Genomic DNA, 17,168 nt, shown 5'->3' with positions numbered 1-17,168 from the left:
GCTATTTCCAAAGCAATGTATCCTAAAATGTGAACAGGCACATGAAGTGAACCTCAGCCTGCTGCTCTTTCTGCTGGGCTTTGCTTTATTTCCTTCTCTCCCTTTCTGCCTTGCCTGGCCAATTCCTTAGCCCAGGGCCACTTAGCATTGCAAACACCAGCACTCTTGTGGAAAGATTATGTAGTTTGCATCTTCACCAAGCCAGATGTTTGGGAGCAAAGGAATATAAGACATTGCTGACCTTCAGTTCTTTTCAAGAGCCATCACTCTCCCACTTCAGAAGTCTCATTCTTCCTCTTTCTAGAGCTCTTTGCCTATTTAGTACTTCATCCTGGCACTTGGTCTCACCTGGGAATTTCTGTGTTGTGTGTTAATCAGTTGCAGCACCACCAGCAGCATCTGTGTGCCTCAGCCTTCTGGCCCTTTGGTGGTCTGAGGCTAAAGTTTTTAACAGCCCTGGTTTTTTAATGTTTCCATCCCAGAGCAATTGATGAGGCAAAATGGTCTTTGGGCACTGGAGTTTTCATAGAATTGTTGAATCGTTTTGGTTGGAAAAGTCCTTTTTCTGCACTGCCAAGTCCCCACTAAGCCACATGTCCCTCTGAACCACATCTATTTTTTTGTCCAAGAAAATCTGTTTTCATGTTCCAGAAGGAAAACAGTGTTGCCTTTTCCCAGTGTGAGGGTCCCAGTGGTGACTTCTGTATGAAGAGAACACTGGAGATTATGACATGGCATAGGCAAACCCATCTCAGTTTCTGCCCCAAAAAGACCTTTAGCTTCAGTTTTAGTGTTTGAAGAGCAGAGCACAGGATATATACAAGTCACTCTTATTAAGATACCTGGAGAGCATGGAATATCAGGTCTTTTCTGATGCAGAAGAAAACAGGGAAGGCTTAAAGAGGGAGTCTCATCACAAGATTTCCAGTCCGGGAGTCCAGGAATTTCCTATGGTGTTCAATAGATTTGAGAGCCAGACACTGAAGTAACAATTTGGATGGCCATAGCAAGCCTCTCAGACCTATCACAAGATTCAGTTTTATATTCAGAAGAGAAAGAACCCAACTTTTTAAAGACATTAACTTTTCTCTCCTTCATTGCAGCTCTTTGTAAGATGCCTTCATCCCTGCTTCTCCTTCTTGCCCTGGATCTTTTGCTTCTCCTTGTTCCTCTGCTGCTCAGCCCAGCACTATTTTGCACATGTTGAACTCACCCAGATTTAGTATGGAAAGGCCTTTCATCAGCAACCTCATGTCAAAGGGATGAAGGAGATGGTTGGGGAGAGTTATTCTCCTAAAAGAGCTGCTCCAAGAGCTTTCACCTTCAAATGATCAATCTGATGGAGGTGCAGGTCAGAGTGGGGAAGGAGAGAACAAAACACCTTTAGTAATATGGATAGCTGAAAATTGTAATCTGGGAATATTCAGTGATGCAAAAAAGCTCATATTTTGTTTGATAAATTGTAAGTAAAACAAAGGTAAATTACCCTTATGGCACCTCTAGCTGCACTGAATGTTTTTTTTTCCCTTTTACCATCAAATCTGGATGTATGCATACTGGAGAAAAGCCTGCTGCATGATTGTAAGTATTCTGAGTATCCTCTGATTCAGAAAAGGGAGCTGATTTTTGATTGTTATCTTCTTTTAAAAAAAAAGAAAAAATGGAAAAGGGAAAAAAAAGGCTTGAATAGTTATGGCTTATTAACCACGTGCAGTTCTTTTTGTGGTAACAATTTTTAAGTATGTTAAAAAGTGTTTAACTGCATGTGGGAAGAGGAGGATGCAGACAAGAGCAGTGCTTCGCAAACAGTTATATCCCTGAGTATGTAGTTTATAATAATTTGCTTTAATTATTGGTGGGTAGCAGCTTTTGTCTTGTAGCATACATCCTTTTGAGAACAAGTTTTCATGTGCATACACTGAAAGAGATGTCATAAGTGACACCACGTCAGGTTTTTTCCCAGAATCCATCAAATGCTGACATTTGTCCAAGCTTCTCATTAAAGCTCTCTCTTGTTCTACTTTATCTGGGTGTAACCAAGATCAACAAGTGTCTTTTTCACTGAATGTCTATGAGTTTAATATTTGCCTTTCCTAGTTTGCCACCTTCAAAATGGGCTGTATGTTTCCTGATGGTTAAAATTTAAAGTACTGTCTTGACAAAATGACAAGATAGTAACTTCTTGATTATTGTTTTGATGGACACAATACAACTTTAATCATGCCAGCACTGTCAGTTGGAAGTAGTGAAATATTTTTAAAAATTATTCAGTGAAAGGTACATTAGAGGTACTTCAAAACCAGAGGTATTTGGGAGTGGGGGTCGGGTCCTTAGCAACAGCCCTATTAGAATAACAGGAAAACTATTAAGAGCTTTTTTTCTATTCCTTCCTTCTGACTTCATGATTCTTTGATCTATTTGCACTTTTTATTTTTGTGACGATAACCCTGGCCTGTGCAGGTCAAGGAGGTCGGGGGCAGAGATTTCATTCTGACTCATGGGTTGTAAATTTTAAATTAATATCTGCTGTGTTTAAGCTTTTACTGACAAATTAGTATTGTTGGTTTTTTTATTGCAAGCACGTAGTTTGTCATGGTTAGAAAACGTGTCAGGAGTTTTGCTTCAGCTTATTTTCTGGTGATCTGAAATGCCTGCTCTGTATTCCTGGTGTATGACTCGGTATGGACAGCAACTTTTTAAAGGAAAGGTCTGGTTTTCTGCTCAAGTGAAACAGTGGGGGAGTGCTCCTATTTGGAATATTTTTAGATTTCTAAGGATTGATTGAAAAATGTCAGTGCCTTCAATGAAATGTAGGATTTTGCAATTAAAATGACCTGCTTTCCTTTCAGATTTTTTTGTCCAAACATGACATGGCAAAGAACTAGGAAATGTTTTGTTTACTAGTTTATTCGTGGTTTATTTCCAAAAATAACTTTCCAGTTTTGGTTTACATTAAGTAGAAATGAATGTTTGGATGAAATTTCCCCAAATAGAAAGGGACACTGGAAAATCATTTTCTATCAGCTCTACATTTTCTTTCGATTTGAATAAAAACTGCCTGCCCTCTAAATTAATCACCATTCTCCTTCTTGGCATGTGTGATAGCCCACTAGTTCTTTGGGAGGCCCAGGGTAAGACACAAAGAAAAGATCTGACAGCAGGAGGGAGAAAAAAAGCCACCAAAAATTCCTCCCATGCATCTTTCATTGCATTTGTTAAAACGAATGTTTGTTGGAGAGAGTCAGATTCATACAAATCTAGATTTAAATAACACAGGGCAGTAACACAAAAGTGAACCATCTTGGGAAATGACTTGGAATTTCCCAGCTTTTTTCAGGCTTGTCAAAACCTTATCGTTTGTGGGGTTATTTGTGTGTGTCAGTGGAATGCTTCTGGCTTGTACACTAAAACTGGGACTGTGCAGAGCATCACATTTTCATCCTAGTATTTATCACCCTACTCTTAGAAATAAAAACTTACCCCTCAGTGTGTCAGTGTGTCAGTAAAAGCAATATGTAGGTGATGATACAGATTGTTATTAGGGGAGTTGATATAGACAGCAACAGAGACATAGTATCTAGTAGCTGGGTTTTTTTTTTTTTCCTGCTTTTTCCCTTGTAATTGGCTACAAGTGGCTCTAAATTCCCAAGGAGGGGCTTTCTCCACTACTTCATCAACAGCTGCCGGCCACTGCATTTATATTTCTTTTGTTTCTTCTTTCTGTCTGATTCATATTTTTCTTTTGACTGAAGGCTGAATGATGCATCTTCTGACACCCATCTCCTTCATTGGTTTTTTGCTCCTTCTCTGTCTCCCCAGGGCAAATTCTGTAATACCCCCTAACTGTGCTTTTGGACAGGACACCTTCATTTTTCCCCTGGAGCCTAAATCTTTAGCTACAGACATCAACTAGAAAGTTGTGATTTGTGTTTTATTGTGCTAATTACTTGTTTCCCTTTTCCCACAGACCCTGACTGGGCCAGCTTGAATCTGGGAGCCCTCATATGCATTGAATGCTCAGGTATCCACCGAAACCTTGGCACCCACCTTTCCCGGGTCCGCTCCCTTGACCTGGATGACTGGCCAATAGAGCTCATCAAGGTGATGTCTTCTATTGGGAACGAGCTGGCAAACAGTGTCTGGGAGGAGAGCAGCCAAGGCCACATGAAACCTTCACCAGAATCCACAAGGTAGGCTTCCTTACTCCATCTCACCACGGCAGGCAGTGGGTAGCCGGTGTGTGATGCTGCACCTGAACAAAGCTCTGAGCTGTAAGCACATAAATCCTTAGGTTGGCATTGCAGGCAGAGGTGCTGGGGTGTTGGAACATTTTACAACGTAGACTTTTAAAATGTTGCCTCACAGTAAGCCTTGTAAAAATCATTATGTGTATATATATCTTCACTGCATGCCCAGGAACAACATGTGTCAAAGGAGGGAGGTGTCAAAAGTTGAGTGACCCTGTTACTTTTTCACTTTTGTGAAGGTTTCCTCAGTAGCTCTACAATTTTTTTGTTCGATTGACTGACCAACAAAACAGCAGGAGATTGAAGCCTCCTGCCTGGTTCTTCCTCAATCCAAATTATGCTGTAATGTGTTTCTTTGTTTTGTTCTGCCACAAAGTTCCTGGCTCTTGGACTGTCAGTTTGTGATTAATAATCTGCCTTCAGTAGTTCAAGCTCACCCAGGAATTTGTACCTGACCATTAGGTCTTTGAGTTCTCATCATGATTACTGAAAGTCCTCCTCACTGTGGACTCACTTCCTTTTTTTTATGTGATATATATGAAGTTGTAAGTTAGCAGGGGTGTGTTTCCTATGAGAAGAGTATTTTTCCTACCAGTCATAGCTCAACACAGTGAAAATAATCTTTCTGTGATGCATTGTTTACCAAAAGCCAAAGAATTTATGTGGTTAATTTATCTGACCACCATCAAAGATGTTTTATAAATTATGTCAGTAGATTTGAGATGTAAATGCTACTGAGGAATAGGCATGGGGGGAGCAGAATGATGTGGCAGGCTGTGTTTCAGCAGGGGGGTTCAAGCAGGAGAAATGCCTTCCTGGCTGCCTTGCACAGCTGGGCAAGCTCCTGAGGATGTCTTCTGGAGTGCATTATAATTGTCTCAGGGGGAGCTCCAGGGGGGGGCAGACTGCAGCCCAAGCACTGATCAGTCCCCAGGCAGCAAATGGCACAATTGAGGTTTAGTTCTCAACATTCTCTCCTGTGTGTAAGAGAAATTGTATGAGAAGGAATTATATTCTGATTTTGTTTATGTTTATCTCTGGATGCTGCATTTTTCAGTTCCAGATCAGGTGAAATTATAGCCTGGGAGCATATACCTGGGCCACCTCCTGCAGTAAAGGAGTAGTTCTGTGCTGTTGTATGTGATAAAGTCAACTGTTTCTTATTGCATCATTTTGGTAGCACTGAAAAATGAATTTGTGGTGCCACCTTTGGTTCATCTTCGAGAATGAAGCCAGTACATTAATCAGGCTACTTATATGAATGACTATGCATATGGAAATGTTCAGAGAGACCTAGGGAGGGATTTTGTTCATACATAAACTGTATGTCTGCTGTAAAAGTGTGTATTATTAGACAGATAATACAATCATTTCATCAGGCCAATTGAAATTTATGCCTTTCAGTCATTAGTATTGCTTTAATCCAGAGACCTGGTATTTTACCTAGCAAATATATGTTGCTTCTTACTGCCGAGGTGAGCTGGAGACACACCTCAATTCTAACAAATTTTAAAAAGAAAAGGCATACACTAAGTTGGGGTTTTTTCAATTTTATTTTCGTATACACATAATAGATATTATAATGAAAAATCAAAAATACCAGTGACTGTGGTGAAAACAGACCCATCAGTGACATAATTGCACTTTTTTCCCTGGACTCGTAACATTTTTTAACAAAAAGGTTTGAATACTCATTTTATAAATAAGCATTTCCATCTGATGTCCACTTCCATGATGGAAGAGTTGTTAGAAAAGAAATTTAAGATTCTACAGAAGTTTTCCCACAAAGCAATTGTGATCTTGCTTTGCTACTCCCAATTCTTCTGCTGTTTGCAGCAGGGATCAAAGTGATATTTTTCATATAAATACCTGAAAGTTCTGGTTTTTGAAAGTGTATGCTTCCTTTTGTACTTTGATCTCTGCAAGGATCATAATCCTTCTGTCCAAGTTCTTCAGCTCTAAGTTATGCATCCGTTTTCTCACTGCTGTCTGGAGTTTTGTATGAGGAATACTCTAAGGATGGACCTGAGGTGGGGTTAAACAAGCCCCCCTGGTTTTTGTTGTTGAGGGACTGAGGGAAGGGGCAAGAAAAAGAGCAAGCAGAAGGATGACTGAGGAGCTGAAATTTGGAGTTAGAGAGGAGGGATGGAGGAGGTCCAAGGGAAGGAGGAAGAATCATTCAGCAAAACATCTTCTGAAGAAGAGAGCTGAGAGCTGGTGTTGGGGCACTGTTCCTGATGGGTTCTGGTATCAGCTGATGTCTAAGAGCAGCAATATGCATAGGTTCTCATACACATCATGCTCCTGCTTTAGAGAGCTCTCTTCTCACCAAAACTCCAACAGATGAGAGAGAGGTACTGCCATGGTTTCCTCCAAGTTTCTTCTGAACTTGTTCATATTTCCATTTCCTTGTCACCTCCACAAAATATGTCTGTCCCACATAGCACTCTCACTTTCAGTTCCACTACATGTTTTTATTAACCCTTGCTCTGTGGCTTTCCACGTTTGCTCAGACCTTCCAAGTGTGCCTGCAAAGTGTTGGAAACACAAGAGCAGGCAATTTTTTCTTCCATTCCTCCAGCTGATTCAAAGGCTTAGCACAAAGCATCATTAAAAGACCTTAGATAAATACAGTCTTCTCTTCTGTTTTTTTTTTTATGCCAGGCATGTCTCTTAATTCTTCTGTCTCCACTGTGCCCCCCACAAAGTGCCACTAATTGTCAGCACAATTATGGACCCTCTGTTAACAGACATGTAGAGGAGATCAGACGTACATTGGTTTCACCATCTCACATTGTGTCTTTTTATTGGAGGTGAAACCAGACGTGAAAACCCACAGGCTTTCCAGGGGCAAAGGAAAAAGGGATTATTGAGTGTTCCATAGATACTGAATCTGTTGGACTGACAGACTCAAGGAGTACACACATCCTGGGCTAAAAGGAAGTCTTTTCATGGCTTCAAAAGCAGTCCCTTCAGCTAGGGAGAAGCTTGCACCAATCTCTGGATCACTCCACTGGCATCCCATGTGTTCCTGTTGTGTAGAGGGAAGGGTGGGGAGACTCAGGGAGGACCAGTGTTTTGCTGGAGGGGTTGCGAAATGGCTACTCCAGGCCACAGCACGATTCAAGAGTCTTACTTGAGGAAATTGTCACCAATATTTATGAAAACAGATATGTGAGGCTTTGAGCACAGCTTGCATCTTTATTTTTGTACGGTCAAAAATAAACCTTAGCAAATTTAAACCTCGTCAGATATGCTATCCCTCTATCCTCTTGTAGTCCACTCAGATTCAGTGAAAAAGTCATAGGGAAAGATAAACCTGGATGTCTATTTTGAAGGTCAGAAAAGCTCTCAGATTGGAGGGTGGGAACTCAAAAGCCTTAGAGGTTGGCAGCAAAAGACAGGAGGAATCCTGTTGCATTCATGAAGGATACACTGCCCGGGTCTGTCCTCTGCTGTCAGTCTGTGCCAGGTTGCATCAAGTCTGAGAGGCAGCTTACAAAATAAGCAGACCTCCAGGTCACTCCGTGCCTCTGCATCAAAAGCAACACCTTGGCTGGCCTCTGGCCTCAAAGGGGAAAGCAGTGCAGGTTGTGTGAACAGCTGGGTCCCCAAGGAAGCAGACGACAGCGTGAGGCAAAGCTGAGACTGAGGGTGTTGCTGTGATTATGGGGAGGAAAGAGAAATAAACAAGAGCTCCCAGGGAGCGTGGAGAGTTGGTGAAGCAACAGAAAGCTCAGGCCTTGGCAACTACGTGCATGTGGAAGGGAAAGGGAACCAGCTGGTCTCTGGGCTGTGGTGGCCGTGGGTCCCTGATTAGGTCAGCTTTGGAAAGCTGGTAATTGGTTCCAGCAATTACCAGCAGCCCTGAGAACCACGGCTCAAACTTCGGGAGCCCTGTGACAAATTGAAGCTGACTGCTGGTGAAGGAGTATCGACTTCCTATTTCTAAACAGGGGGATCATTAGTCAAGAAAAGCATCTTTTAATTACTTGCAGGAAATATAAAAAAAAAAAAAAAAAGGCAGAGAAAAGGAAAGAGAATCTTTCAGTATGGATCCTTCTACAACTGCCCTTGTTTTTTTCCAGGTGTATTCAATATTAAATTTATTGTCTTTTCAGGGAGAAAGCGAGCTGGGAGAGTTTGCCAGTGGCCTCTCCCTTCAGTAATGCAGATTTAATTTGGAGTGAGAAGTCAAATTAGAGTAAATCAATGTTGTAACAATTAACTGGGTCTGGGGATGAGATCAGGATTTTCCCCTCTAATTGCTATTGATACTGTTTAAGCACACTCTTAGAGCATTGATTTGGAGTGGTGTGACATGGGAGTAGCCCAGTGGGGCAAGAACAGAACTTCTCCATGGAAAAATGTCCAAGATGTGGCAAAGCCAGCTTAGGGAGTCTATGCCATGTTTCACCGGGGCATTTTGCACTGATACATAGCTCTCCTATCAGATACTTGGCTTTTATCTGGACACGCCTCACATGCTTTGCACTCTACACCATGTAGAGAAAGTTCTTGCCCATGTGGCTTCTGGTTTACAGGATTGCTTGCCACTGTCAGCTTCCTAAAATACTGGCCTTTTCCAATTAAGGTGAGATCTCACCATCCCTTTGCCTCCAGAAGGTGATTATCTGCTCCCTGGCCCTCATTCTCTTCCTCTGGGCCTCATCTCAGTCTTGCTGGGATACACCAGCAACAAGGCCACCTCCATCAGCTGGAAGCTACTGGCCAAGTAGAGAGGGAGCAGCATAATATCCAGGCACCACCCCAGCCATGTTTCTTGTTCTCCTGGTCAGAGTGTGCTGAATATTCACTTTAGCTATGTGCAAACCGTAAAGGGCTCCACCATTTCAGCATCTTTTTGACAATATTCCTACATTGAAAGGATTTCCATCTCCATTAAAATATATCTTTTAAGTGAGGGATGAACAGTTAGTAGAAGCTCAGGCATAGTCTTAATCTCTGCCAAGGCAGCCTCAAGCAAGCAGCTCTTTAAATGGAGCTTGGAGGTTGGAGCATCTGCTGCACTTTTGCTCAGGTAATGTGTTTGCGTAGCAGTCACCCTGTTTATTCCTGTTAGCAAAGGTTGTAAGAAAATAAAGAGGTTCTTAAAGCTGAGAACTCTGGATTTAGAAGCCATCAGTGTCAGAAATTGACTTTCACCTTAAGACATAAGATCCAGTTTGATCCCTCCCTCACTAATGAACTGAATCTAATGGTGTCAGAAAAAATACTGTGCAGCTCGACTATATTTAGCAGACTTTCACAGTCCAAAGCTGAAGCCTGTCTTGCTGTTTCAAGGCTGGTGTCTGCTATACTGAGCATGCACTTGTTTCTGGAGGATAACTGGGGAGTGACTTTTATGAAAAATATCAAACTATGCCTCCTTTTTTTGTAAAAATAATTATTCCTTCATTATAAACAGTACAGGTAAAACGCAAGCCCAGGGAAACTGAGTATTTAAGATCCCAGTATTATATCCTGAATCTGATAATGATGCTCCACTTCAGCTCTCTCATTTCTCGTTCCTTTTGGCCATCAAACTGCTGGTTCAGTCCTGTTGGGCTCCGATTCCTGGCATAATGCTGCAGCATTACAAATGGGGCCTGAGGGAACATCAGTACCTCTCTATCTGCATTTGTCAGGTCTGGTTCCTTAGCAGTTCTTGGCCTGATGAGGTCAGTGTTTTGTGCCTTTTGAATGCTCCTCCATGCTTGACACCTTTCCTGTTTCAGGGGTGGGGGAAGGGTGTTTTTAAAAATAAATTTAAAAAAAAATATATTAAAAAAGGAAGATTTTCTTGTGAAGGGCTGACCAGAACCCATCTGCAGTTGGGTGGCATCTGCTCCCCACATGTCACTTCCCTCATTAACAAGCAATTGAATTAATTAAATGCTACTCAGAACACGCATAACAAGCTACCGGCAGTGTCCAAATTAGCACTGATAATCAAGGATGATTTCCTTTATTATCCTGCTAAGTGGTGTGCAGGCTCTGATCTCCCTGTCTGCCCTCATCTATTTACATACCCCCAGCTTCTGCCTTTAGAAGCTGAGGTTATCTTACCTAGTTAATTTGCCACGATCACCAAGCATGGCGGATTGATATTCCTGCCTCTGCTGAAGCAAACCCCCCCCTTCCTCCCCCTTTCCTTCCTCCCCAAGCCTGGTCCTTTGTATCTCAAGCTCACTGATAAATTAAAAGCCACCCCTGTGGTCTCTCAAGTGAGTAATAGAGGCAGAAATTTCATTTTGCAACTGGCTGATTTAATGATCCAAAGGGTAATTAATGGCCTGATTATCTTAATGTTAAATATGTCCGGCAGCAATTACTGTGACCTCCCGCTTGTCAAGGTCCAGGCTATGCTCTTCTTTCAATTAAGTTCTCTGGGGCTTAATGGTATGAATAAACTCCTCTGATTCTATCATTCCGGACTCTGAGATTTAAGCGAGCTAGGGGCTCGTTTGGAGTTTTAATCAGCCCGTCTTCTACTTGAGTGATCAGAGTTAACAGTTATAACAAGGACAGTTTAACTTTCTTTCTCTCCCCCTCCCTTTCTACTTCTTTATATTTTTATTTTATTCCTTTTTTCTTTTTTTTTTCTTTTTTTTTTTTTTTTTTTTTTTTTTAAGCGCTTGGAGGGAATTCTGTTGGCCGCAGCAGCGGCTATGCCAGGCTAGTCTCTCCCTATATAAATTATCATGTGAATGCTGCTGTTTTTCCATTTGACAGGCTTAATTAATTGGCAGGAGCGCCCGAAAATGACAGTGCCACTAATTGCAACTCCGAGTCCCTTTCTGTCATTGCAGCACGGTTGTCAGCGGGCATCCCCCGCTCCGCGCCGCGCCCGGAGTTTGTTGACGTTTTCCATTTCGGTTTTCCCGTCTCGTCAGGGACTGTGATGGGATGTGATAGCCCAAGATGTGCCTTTGGGTTTTCTAGGCATGCAGGCTGTGTGCAAGAATGACATTTACTGCCAATAAAGTTTAGACATCTGGGCTTCTGCCCACCCAACGGCTGCTGGGGGACTGAAGGTTTGACTTAAGATATTTCAGCAAGTCCGATGAATGGGAGAGATTTGGGGAAGGAATTAAGAAAAAAAAAAAGGGAAAAAAAAAAATCCACAGCACCAACACACCCTAAGAGTCGTAACTCACTCCTGGTCTTTCTGGTGGCTGAACTACACTGAACAGTACATCTCTCAGTGAGCTGGAGTTCTATTAGCTCTGTTTTGGACAGCAGATATTTCATAAAGATAATGAGGAAAATTTATAAATTATTAGTTACAGGAGTATTGCATTTTCAAATGCAGCCATAAATAAAAAGACTGATTCATTGCTGTCAGTAAACTAAAACCTTTCCCCATGTGGCTGTAGAAGTGAACTGATTATGACATGCTAGATTGCATGATTTCAGATTAAAGTAAGTGTAATTGTTTTAAGTTTTTGGGTTTTTGTCACTTACCAGTAGCTTTCAGGAAGTACATCTAATAAGAATAGTTGAGCAAGGCAAATGAAATGTCAGCTTGAGTGGCAGCTGGTTGGATTTGACCATTTGGAAGCTTTCAAAGCTCAGGTGCAATACTCCAAAGATGAGTTAGTAGTAGCATGACATATTTTATTGTCCTTATAGCTGCTCAGGAGAACTTGGAATCCTGGAACTGATGGGTAAAACTCAGGTGCCTATCCAGTGGCATGGGTGGTGATTAAAAATTAAAACAAAACAACTAAAAATACCCTAATTCCTCCTTCGTCAAGTAAATGAGTGCTTGAAATAAAATACTGCCTGGTTCAGTTGCACATTTGTTTTGTGCAAAACTGTCTGATAAAAACTCAAGCACTTGGTAAGCAGAAGCCTGCCTTGCAGCTGTTCTTAGAATTGTGATTCTCCTCATTGCCTCTGAGAGAGAAACCTGCAAAGGTGAAGCAGGTCTGTCTCTTCCTGCAGTGCCTTAGAGCATTTGTTAAAAGCAGAGTTTTAAAAGCCACAATCCTTTTTTTTTTTTTTTTAATCTAAATAGCTTAAGTACCACTTTTGTTAAGTTTTCTGAAAATGTATATGGATCTGACACATTGCTCTCTGCATTCATACCTCACATGGAACATACATGTGCTCTGTGGGTGCTCTGGTGGAGTATGTTATGGTCCCATATGGCCCATGGTCAACAGAGATTTGCAGTTACACTGGGTTTATAGGAAGTCTGGAGTCCCCAGCATAAGAAGGACAGAGAGCTCCTGGAGTGTTTCCAAGCCACTAAAATGCTCAAGAGGGCTGGAGCACCACCCTTGTGAAGCCAGGCTAAAGAAATTGGGGTTGTTCAGCCTGGAGAAAAGGAGGCTCCAAGGTGACCTTATAGCAACTTTCCAATATCTGAAGGGGACCTACAGGAAAGCTGGAGTGAGGATTTTTATGCAGGTGTGTAGTGAGAGGGCAAGGGGAAATGGTTTAAAACTTCCAGAGGGGAGATTCAGGTTAGACATTAAGAAGAAATTCTTTAATTAGAGGATGGTGAGACACTGGAACAGGTTGCCCAAGGAAGTTGTGGCTGCTCCCTCTCTGGAAGTGTTCAAGGCCAGGTTGGATGGGGCCTTGAGCAACCTTGGGGTTGGAAGGGGTGGGCTGGAATTAGATGATCTTTCAGGTCCTCTCCAAGCATAGCCATTCTGTGAAGTCCTTTTCATCCTTCTGGAGAGTTTGCCCAAGTGTTGCTGTTGGAGTCTGGATTTTTTGGAGAGAAGAGCCAGATAAATCTTCTGGTTTTTTCTCATTTTCTCTTATGTCTCTCATATGTTAGACTATCCAGACATCCATTTGTTGTCCACCTTGTGAAAAATGTTTTTGAAGAGGGAGGAGAGCAGTATGTTTCAGCCTGGGTTTGATACCTGCTAGCTAAGATTCCTCTTAGCTATAATACTTAAGATCCTTCCTCAAACCCAGATTTTATGAGTATGGTGACAATACAAAAATTAAGATCACAGTAGTGGCCCAGAGGCAATGTTCAAGCTTCAAATACTTAATAAAAAAGAAGGGGAGGGCCTTCAGCAGTCCATATTTTAGCAGCTCTTGACCTTTTTCTTACAAGTCCAGTGACATTTGGTGGGTTTCTTCTGTAAAGTGCCATCCGTAGAAATCACCCTAAAAACTCATGTTTTGGTTTTGGAAGTGGGTTTTTCAGTGTTGATGAAAAAATTAGAAATCCACTCTGAAGTCACCCGGAGGACTTGAAGAAAGACATCCTTGAGTGTACTAAGATTAGAAATCACAGCTGCTTGAGATCACCTTGCCTCTTGAGGGTTCTGCAGCAGGATGGATGATGGAAGCTGAAATGTTTTGCTTTGGAGGTACAGTCAACTCAAGTTACCTTTATTCTTCTGAGGTTCTTGACCATTTTTGGTTCAGCTTTTGTGTGTACTGCTGCTTTTCAGTGTGGCAGACACAGTTGAGCTGAAATTCCCTAAAAAGGATGTTGGTGAGCTGTTCCACTTTGGAAAGTATAGGGTTCAAGTTCAGGACTCCAGAAGGAGGATTTCTTTCTATTTGTGTGAACAGTGATGAGTGAGACCAGAAAAACAGTATTGGTAAGTCAATAACCAGCTGCCAGAAAAAAAGATTTTATGTTCTCCAGTTGTAGAACCAGTCTGTTGAGTGCCTGTCCTGAAGGTCTTGAGGCAGTGTAGGATCTTCAAATCTAATTTTCTTTTCAGATAATGACTGATTATTTCTTGTTTTATATTAGTTCTTTCCCAAGCACCTATCAGAGCTAGAGAGCATCTCAGATTTGAAAGCTGAACTGTCTTTGCAGCAGCTTGGCCATAAGCTACTTGAAAAGGTCAAAAAGGAACTTGCCAACAGAGAGATAACCATTGCTGGTTAGAAACTGCTTTGGCCAATGTTTAGCTGTAGAGCTACAACAGAGGAATAGAAGAGCTAATTGAAACAGATAGATTAATTTCAAATGGGAAGAAATTGGGAATTGTATTTATAAAATGAGGGGAAATATGGCTTACGTACTGCTAATGGCCAAAGGCCAGTACCACTAAAATGAGTCAGCTGCTCATTGTTGTGAGTTAGTCTGTCCCTAGAAAATACCTCAATACCTTTAGAAGCATTTGGAAAGAAAGGAGACATGAGAATCAGTCGTGTGCCACAGCAAATTCAGCTGTAATAAGAGATGGATAACAGCACCTTTGTGACACTGCCATTCCCTATCCCTCCGTGACTGTAGCCTCTCATCCATCTACCTGTAGCCCAGAATTGTAGCAGACTTGCAGGAGGACAGGTCATAGGCAAATGTCATATTTCAGTCCAGAGGCCAGACCAGGATGATGGTTAAGGTAGAGCAGGTTGGGCATGAGGTAAAGCAGTGCCCAGCTATTGCTCGTTGGATCAAAGTATGGTTGGTGGTGAGTAGTTGGGAAATAGGTAGTAGATGGACTCTAGAATGTGTTTTCTCCTGATATTTTTAAAAAAAAAAAAAAAAAAAACTCAAATATAAAATCACTGCCTTGCCAAGCTTGGAATTGGCTGCATGGACTCAAGATGCAACCAAACTAATTGTGAGAGGTTCATTACGGAGATTATTTTAGTTAAGATGAAATACCTGAGTTAGGAGCAAAGTCTAGTGAAGCTTTGTAGTGAGAACTCTGAGGTGGAGCAAATATGGTGTAAATCAGTATTAAAAAAAAAAAACAAACACCACCACAAACTTGATTCAGCTCACATACTCCTTATTTTCAGTAGTTAGGATTTAGGATCTGTCAAATAGTTTTTAGTCAAATGGCTTTTATTGGGAGGACAACAGATACTTCTGTGACTCTAGTAGCAACTTCTTGTTCAAAGACACACAGATGACTTTACTTTGCAACAGAACATTTGTGAGGGCTAATTTACATTAGGTAGGCTCACTTGAAACCATATTTTTATCATTTACACTGAAATTAAGTTCCACACCCTTCAATGTATGTGTACATGCACATACCTGCTACTCCACAACACCTGAGGAATAAATACAGAGTTTCATCTTAAATCTGGTGAGCTAAAAGGAGCAGAAAAATCAAATTTGCTGTGTAAAGCACTGGGCAGCCTGACCAAAGTGATCTTTGCCCTCACTGTCTTTAATAGTAGCTATTTTATGAGTTATATCCCAAAGGAAAAACATTTAACATTGGTGTTGCTATCCAAATACAGATGTTTGCAATGCTGAAACTTGTAATAAAAAAAGGTCCTAAATAAAGCAATTGAGGAGAAAAATGCCAAATGCCAAGCATCAGCTATTATGAGGTCCCTTGGGTCACATCTGAAGGCTCATCTATGAGATGCGTTTGACTTCAGAAGGCACTGGAAGTCAAGCACTTGCTGCTGCTGAGGAGCTCAGCAGAGCTGCTTAGCTGGCAAGGGAAGTATCCAGAGTATTAAAAAATAACCTGTCTTGTTAGAAAGCAGTGTTATGTAAAACATTTTATTTGAAGCTTTTCTGAGTACTTGGTGTTTAACCTATTCTTTCCATTTCTCCTGCCCCAAGATCATGGCTGTCTCCCTGCGTGTCAGGTATCACTAAACGTGGAGCTGTTTAAACATAATTCAGATTGGTTGCTATCCATGGCACAGGAGCAGTTACTTGAAAGCCAGTTGTTCACTCGTTTGTGCTGCTGAAGCTTTAATAAATAAATAATTTTTAATGTTTCTACACAGTTTTTCTGATGTTAAATGTGACATAAATCAGTTGTGGCTGGATATAAGGACAGGCTGTGGCTGGTTAGGTGAGGGCACGGGAGAGTGGTCCTCAGGTTTCCTTTTCTGGGTTTAACACTGATGGGAAGTTATGGAAAGTTGATGCACAGGGAACAAGCTTTTGGTAGCTGTCACTGGGGGTGTTGGTGGTAGTTGTGTTCCTTCTTTCCCCTACATTGTTTTGGACCATTTCAGCCTTCAGAGATTGGATGGCAAAGCACTTTGAGCTTGTAAGATAGTGGAGAGAAGAGCATGCCTACAGCCAGGGGTGATGCTTAGCAGTACTTTAAAAAAAAAAAAAAAAAAAACAAAAAAACTGTGCCTTGCCGTGCTACTGGTGGCTTTGCTGGCCGGTGACACTAGGCACAGAAGCAGCAGCATGCCTTTGCTTTGGTCGTGGCTACAGAACCTGCAGGGCTCCCTAACAGTAACTGTGACCAACTTTCTCTCTTTTGTGATTTTTTTCCCTTTTTTTCCTTTGTTTAAGACTGAGCTTTGTTTCTGGCTCTGCAGGAAGCTGGTAGCCTATGGCAAGGGACTGGGGAGATAAGACTTCAGTAAGATAACTAAATGAAAAGGGCAGCAGTGAAAAGATGGTGCTGGCTTTTGACTGGACTGAAACTTGATATACACGTCAGTCCAAATACAGTTTCCCTACAGCTCTCAAACATGATCCATTTGTCCGAGGCGATGCGCTTGCTGCTGGATTTTCAGATGTGCGGGTGCTGGGGGGAGGCGGCAGAGAACCCCTGAAAGAGAAGAGTGACTGCAAGAAACAAGAGCCCCATCACTCCAGCTTTAAAGTAATCAAATAGCAGGATAAAATGTGTTTGAGGTGAAGGCAGGTGACGAATCAGAGCCTTTCGAGGGTAGGAATTAGGAGTGAAATGAAATGCCTTACTGTGCCTATTAACTAGATTGTGCAGACAGTGCAAAGTCCCGTTGCTGAAGCATTTTTTGTGCCAGTCTGCAGAGACGGACAGGAGTGAGGAGAAGCCATCTCAATAATTGGTAAGCCTCAAAAGGTACAGGTGGGATATGCTTCAAAAAGTCTTCATGCTGAACAGCTGATTATGTCATGGCCTAGAAATCTCCCAGCTAACTTTTCTTTTTTTCCAAAAAGATTTAAATTTTCCTGGTTTCAACCAGGTCAGAATTTCTAAGCGATATTTTTGTTATATTTTTGTT

General features: G+C 41.7%; 1 protein-coding gene across 10 annotated transcripts in view; it reads left to right on the top strand.

The window, feature by feature from the left end:
* The window catches only part of AGAP1 (ArfGAP with GTPase domain, ankyrin repeat and PH domain 1), a 346,938-nt gene that overhangs the window by 303,572 nt on the left and 26,198 nt on the right, over positions 1 to 17,168 (top strand). For all 10 annotated transcript variants that reach the window (XM_071747095.1, XM_071747094.1, XM_071747093.1 and 7 more), the window contains one exon: positions 3,968 to 4,190. In XM_071747095.1, the coding sequence (XP_071603196.1) occupies positions 3,968 to 4,190 (223 nt within the window). The remainder of the gene's footprint in view (positions 1 to 3,967; positions 4,191 to 17,168) is intronic.

Source organism: Heliangelus exortis, chromosome 6 (assembly GCF_036169615.1).
Source record: "Heliangelus exortis chromosome 6, bHelExo1.hap1, whole genome shotgun sequence".
NCBI lineage: Eukaryota > Metazoa > Chordata > Aves > Apodiformes > Trochilidae > Heliangelus > Heliangelus exortis.
This window is presented reverse-complemented; position numbering and strand designations above follow the sequence as displayed.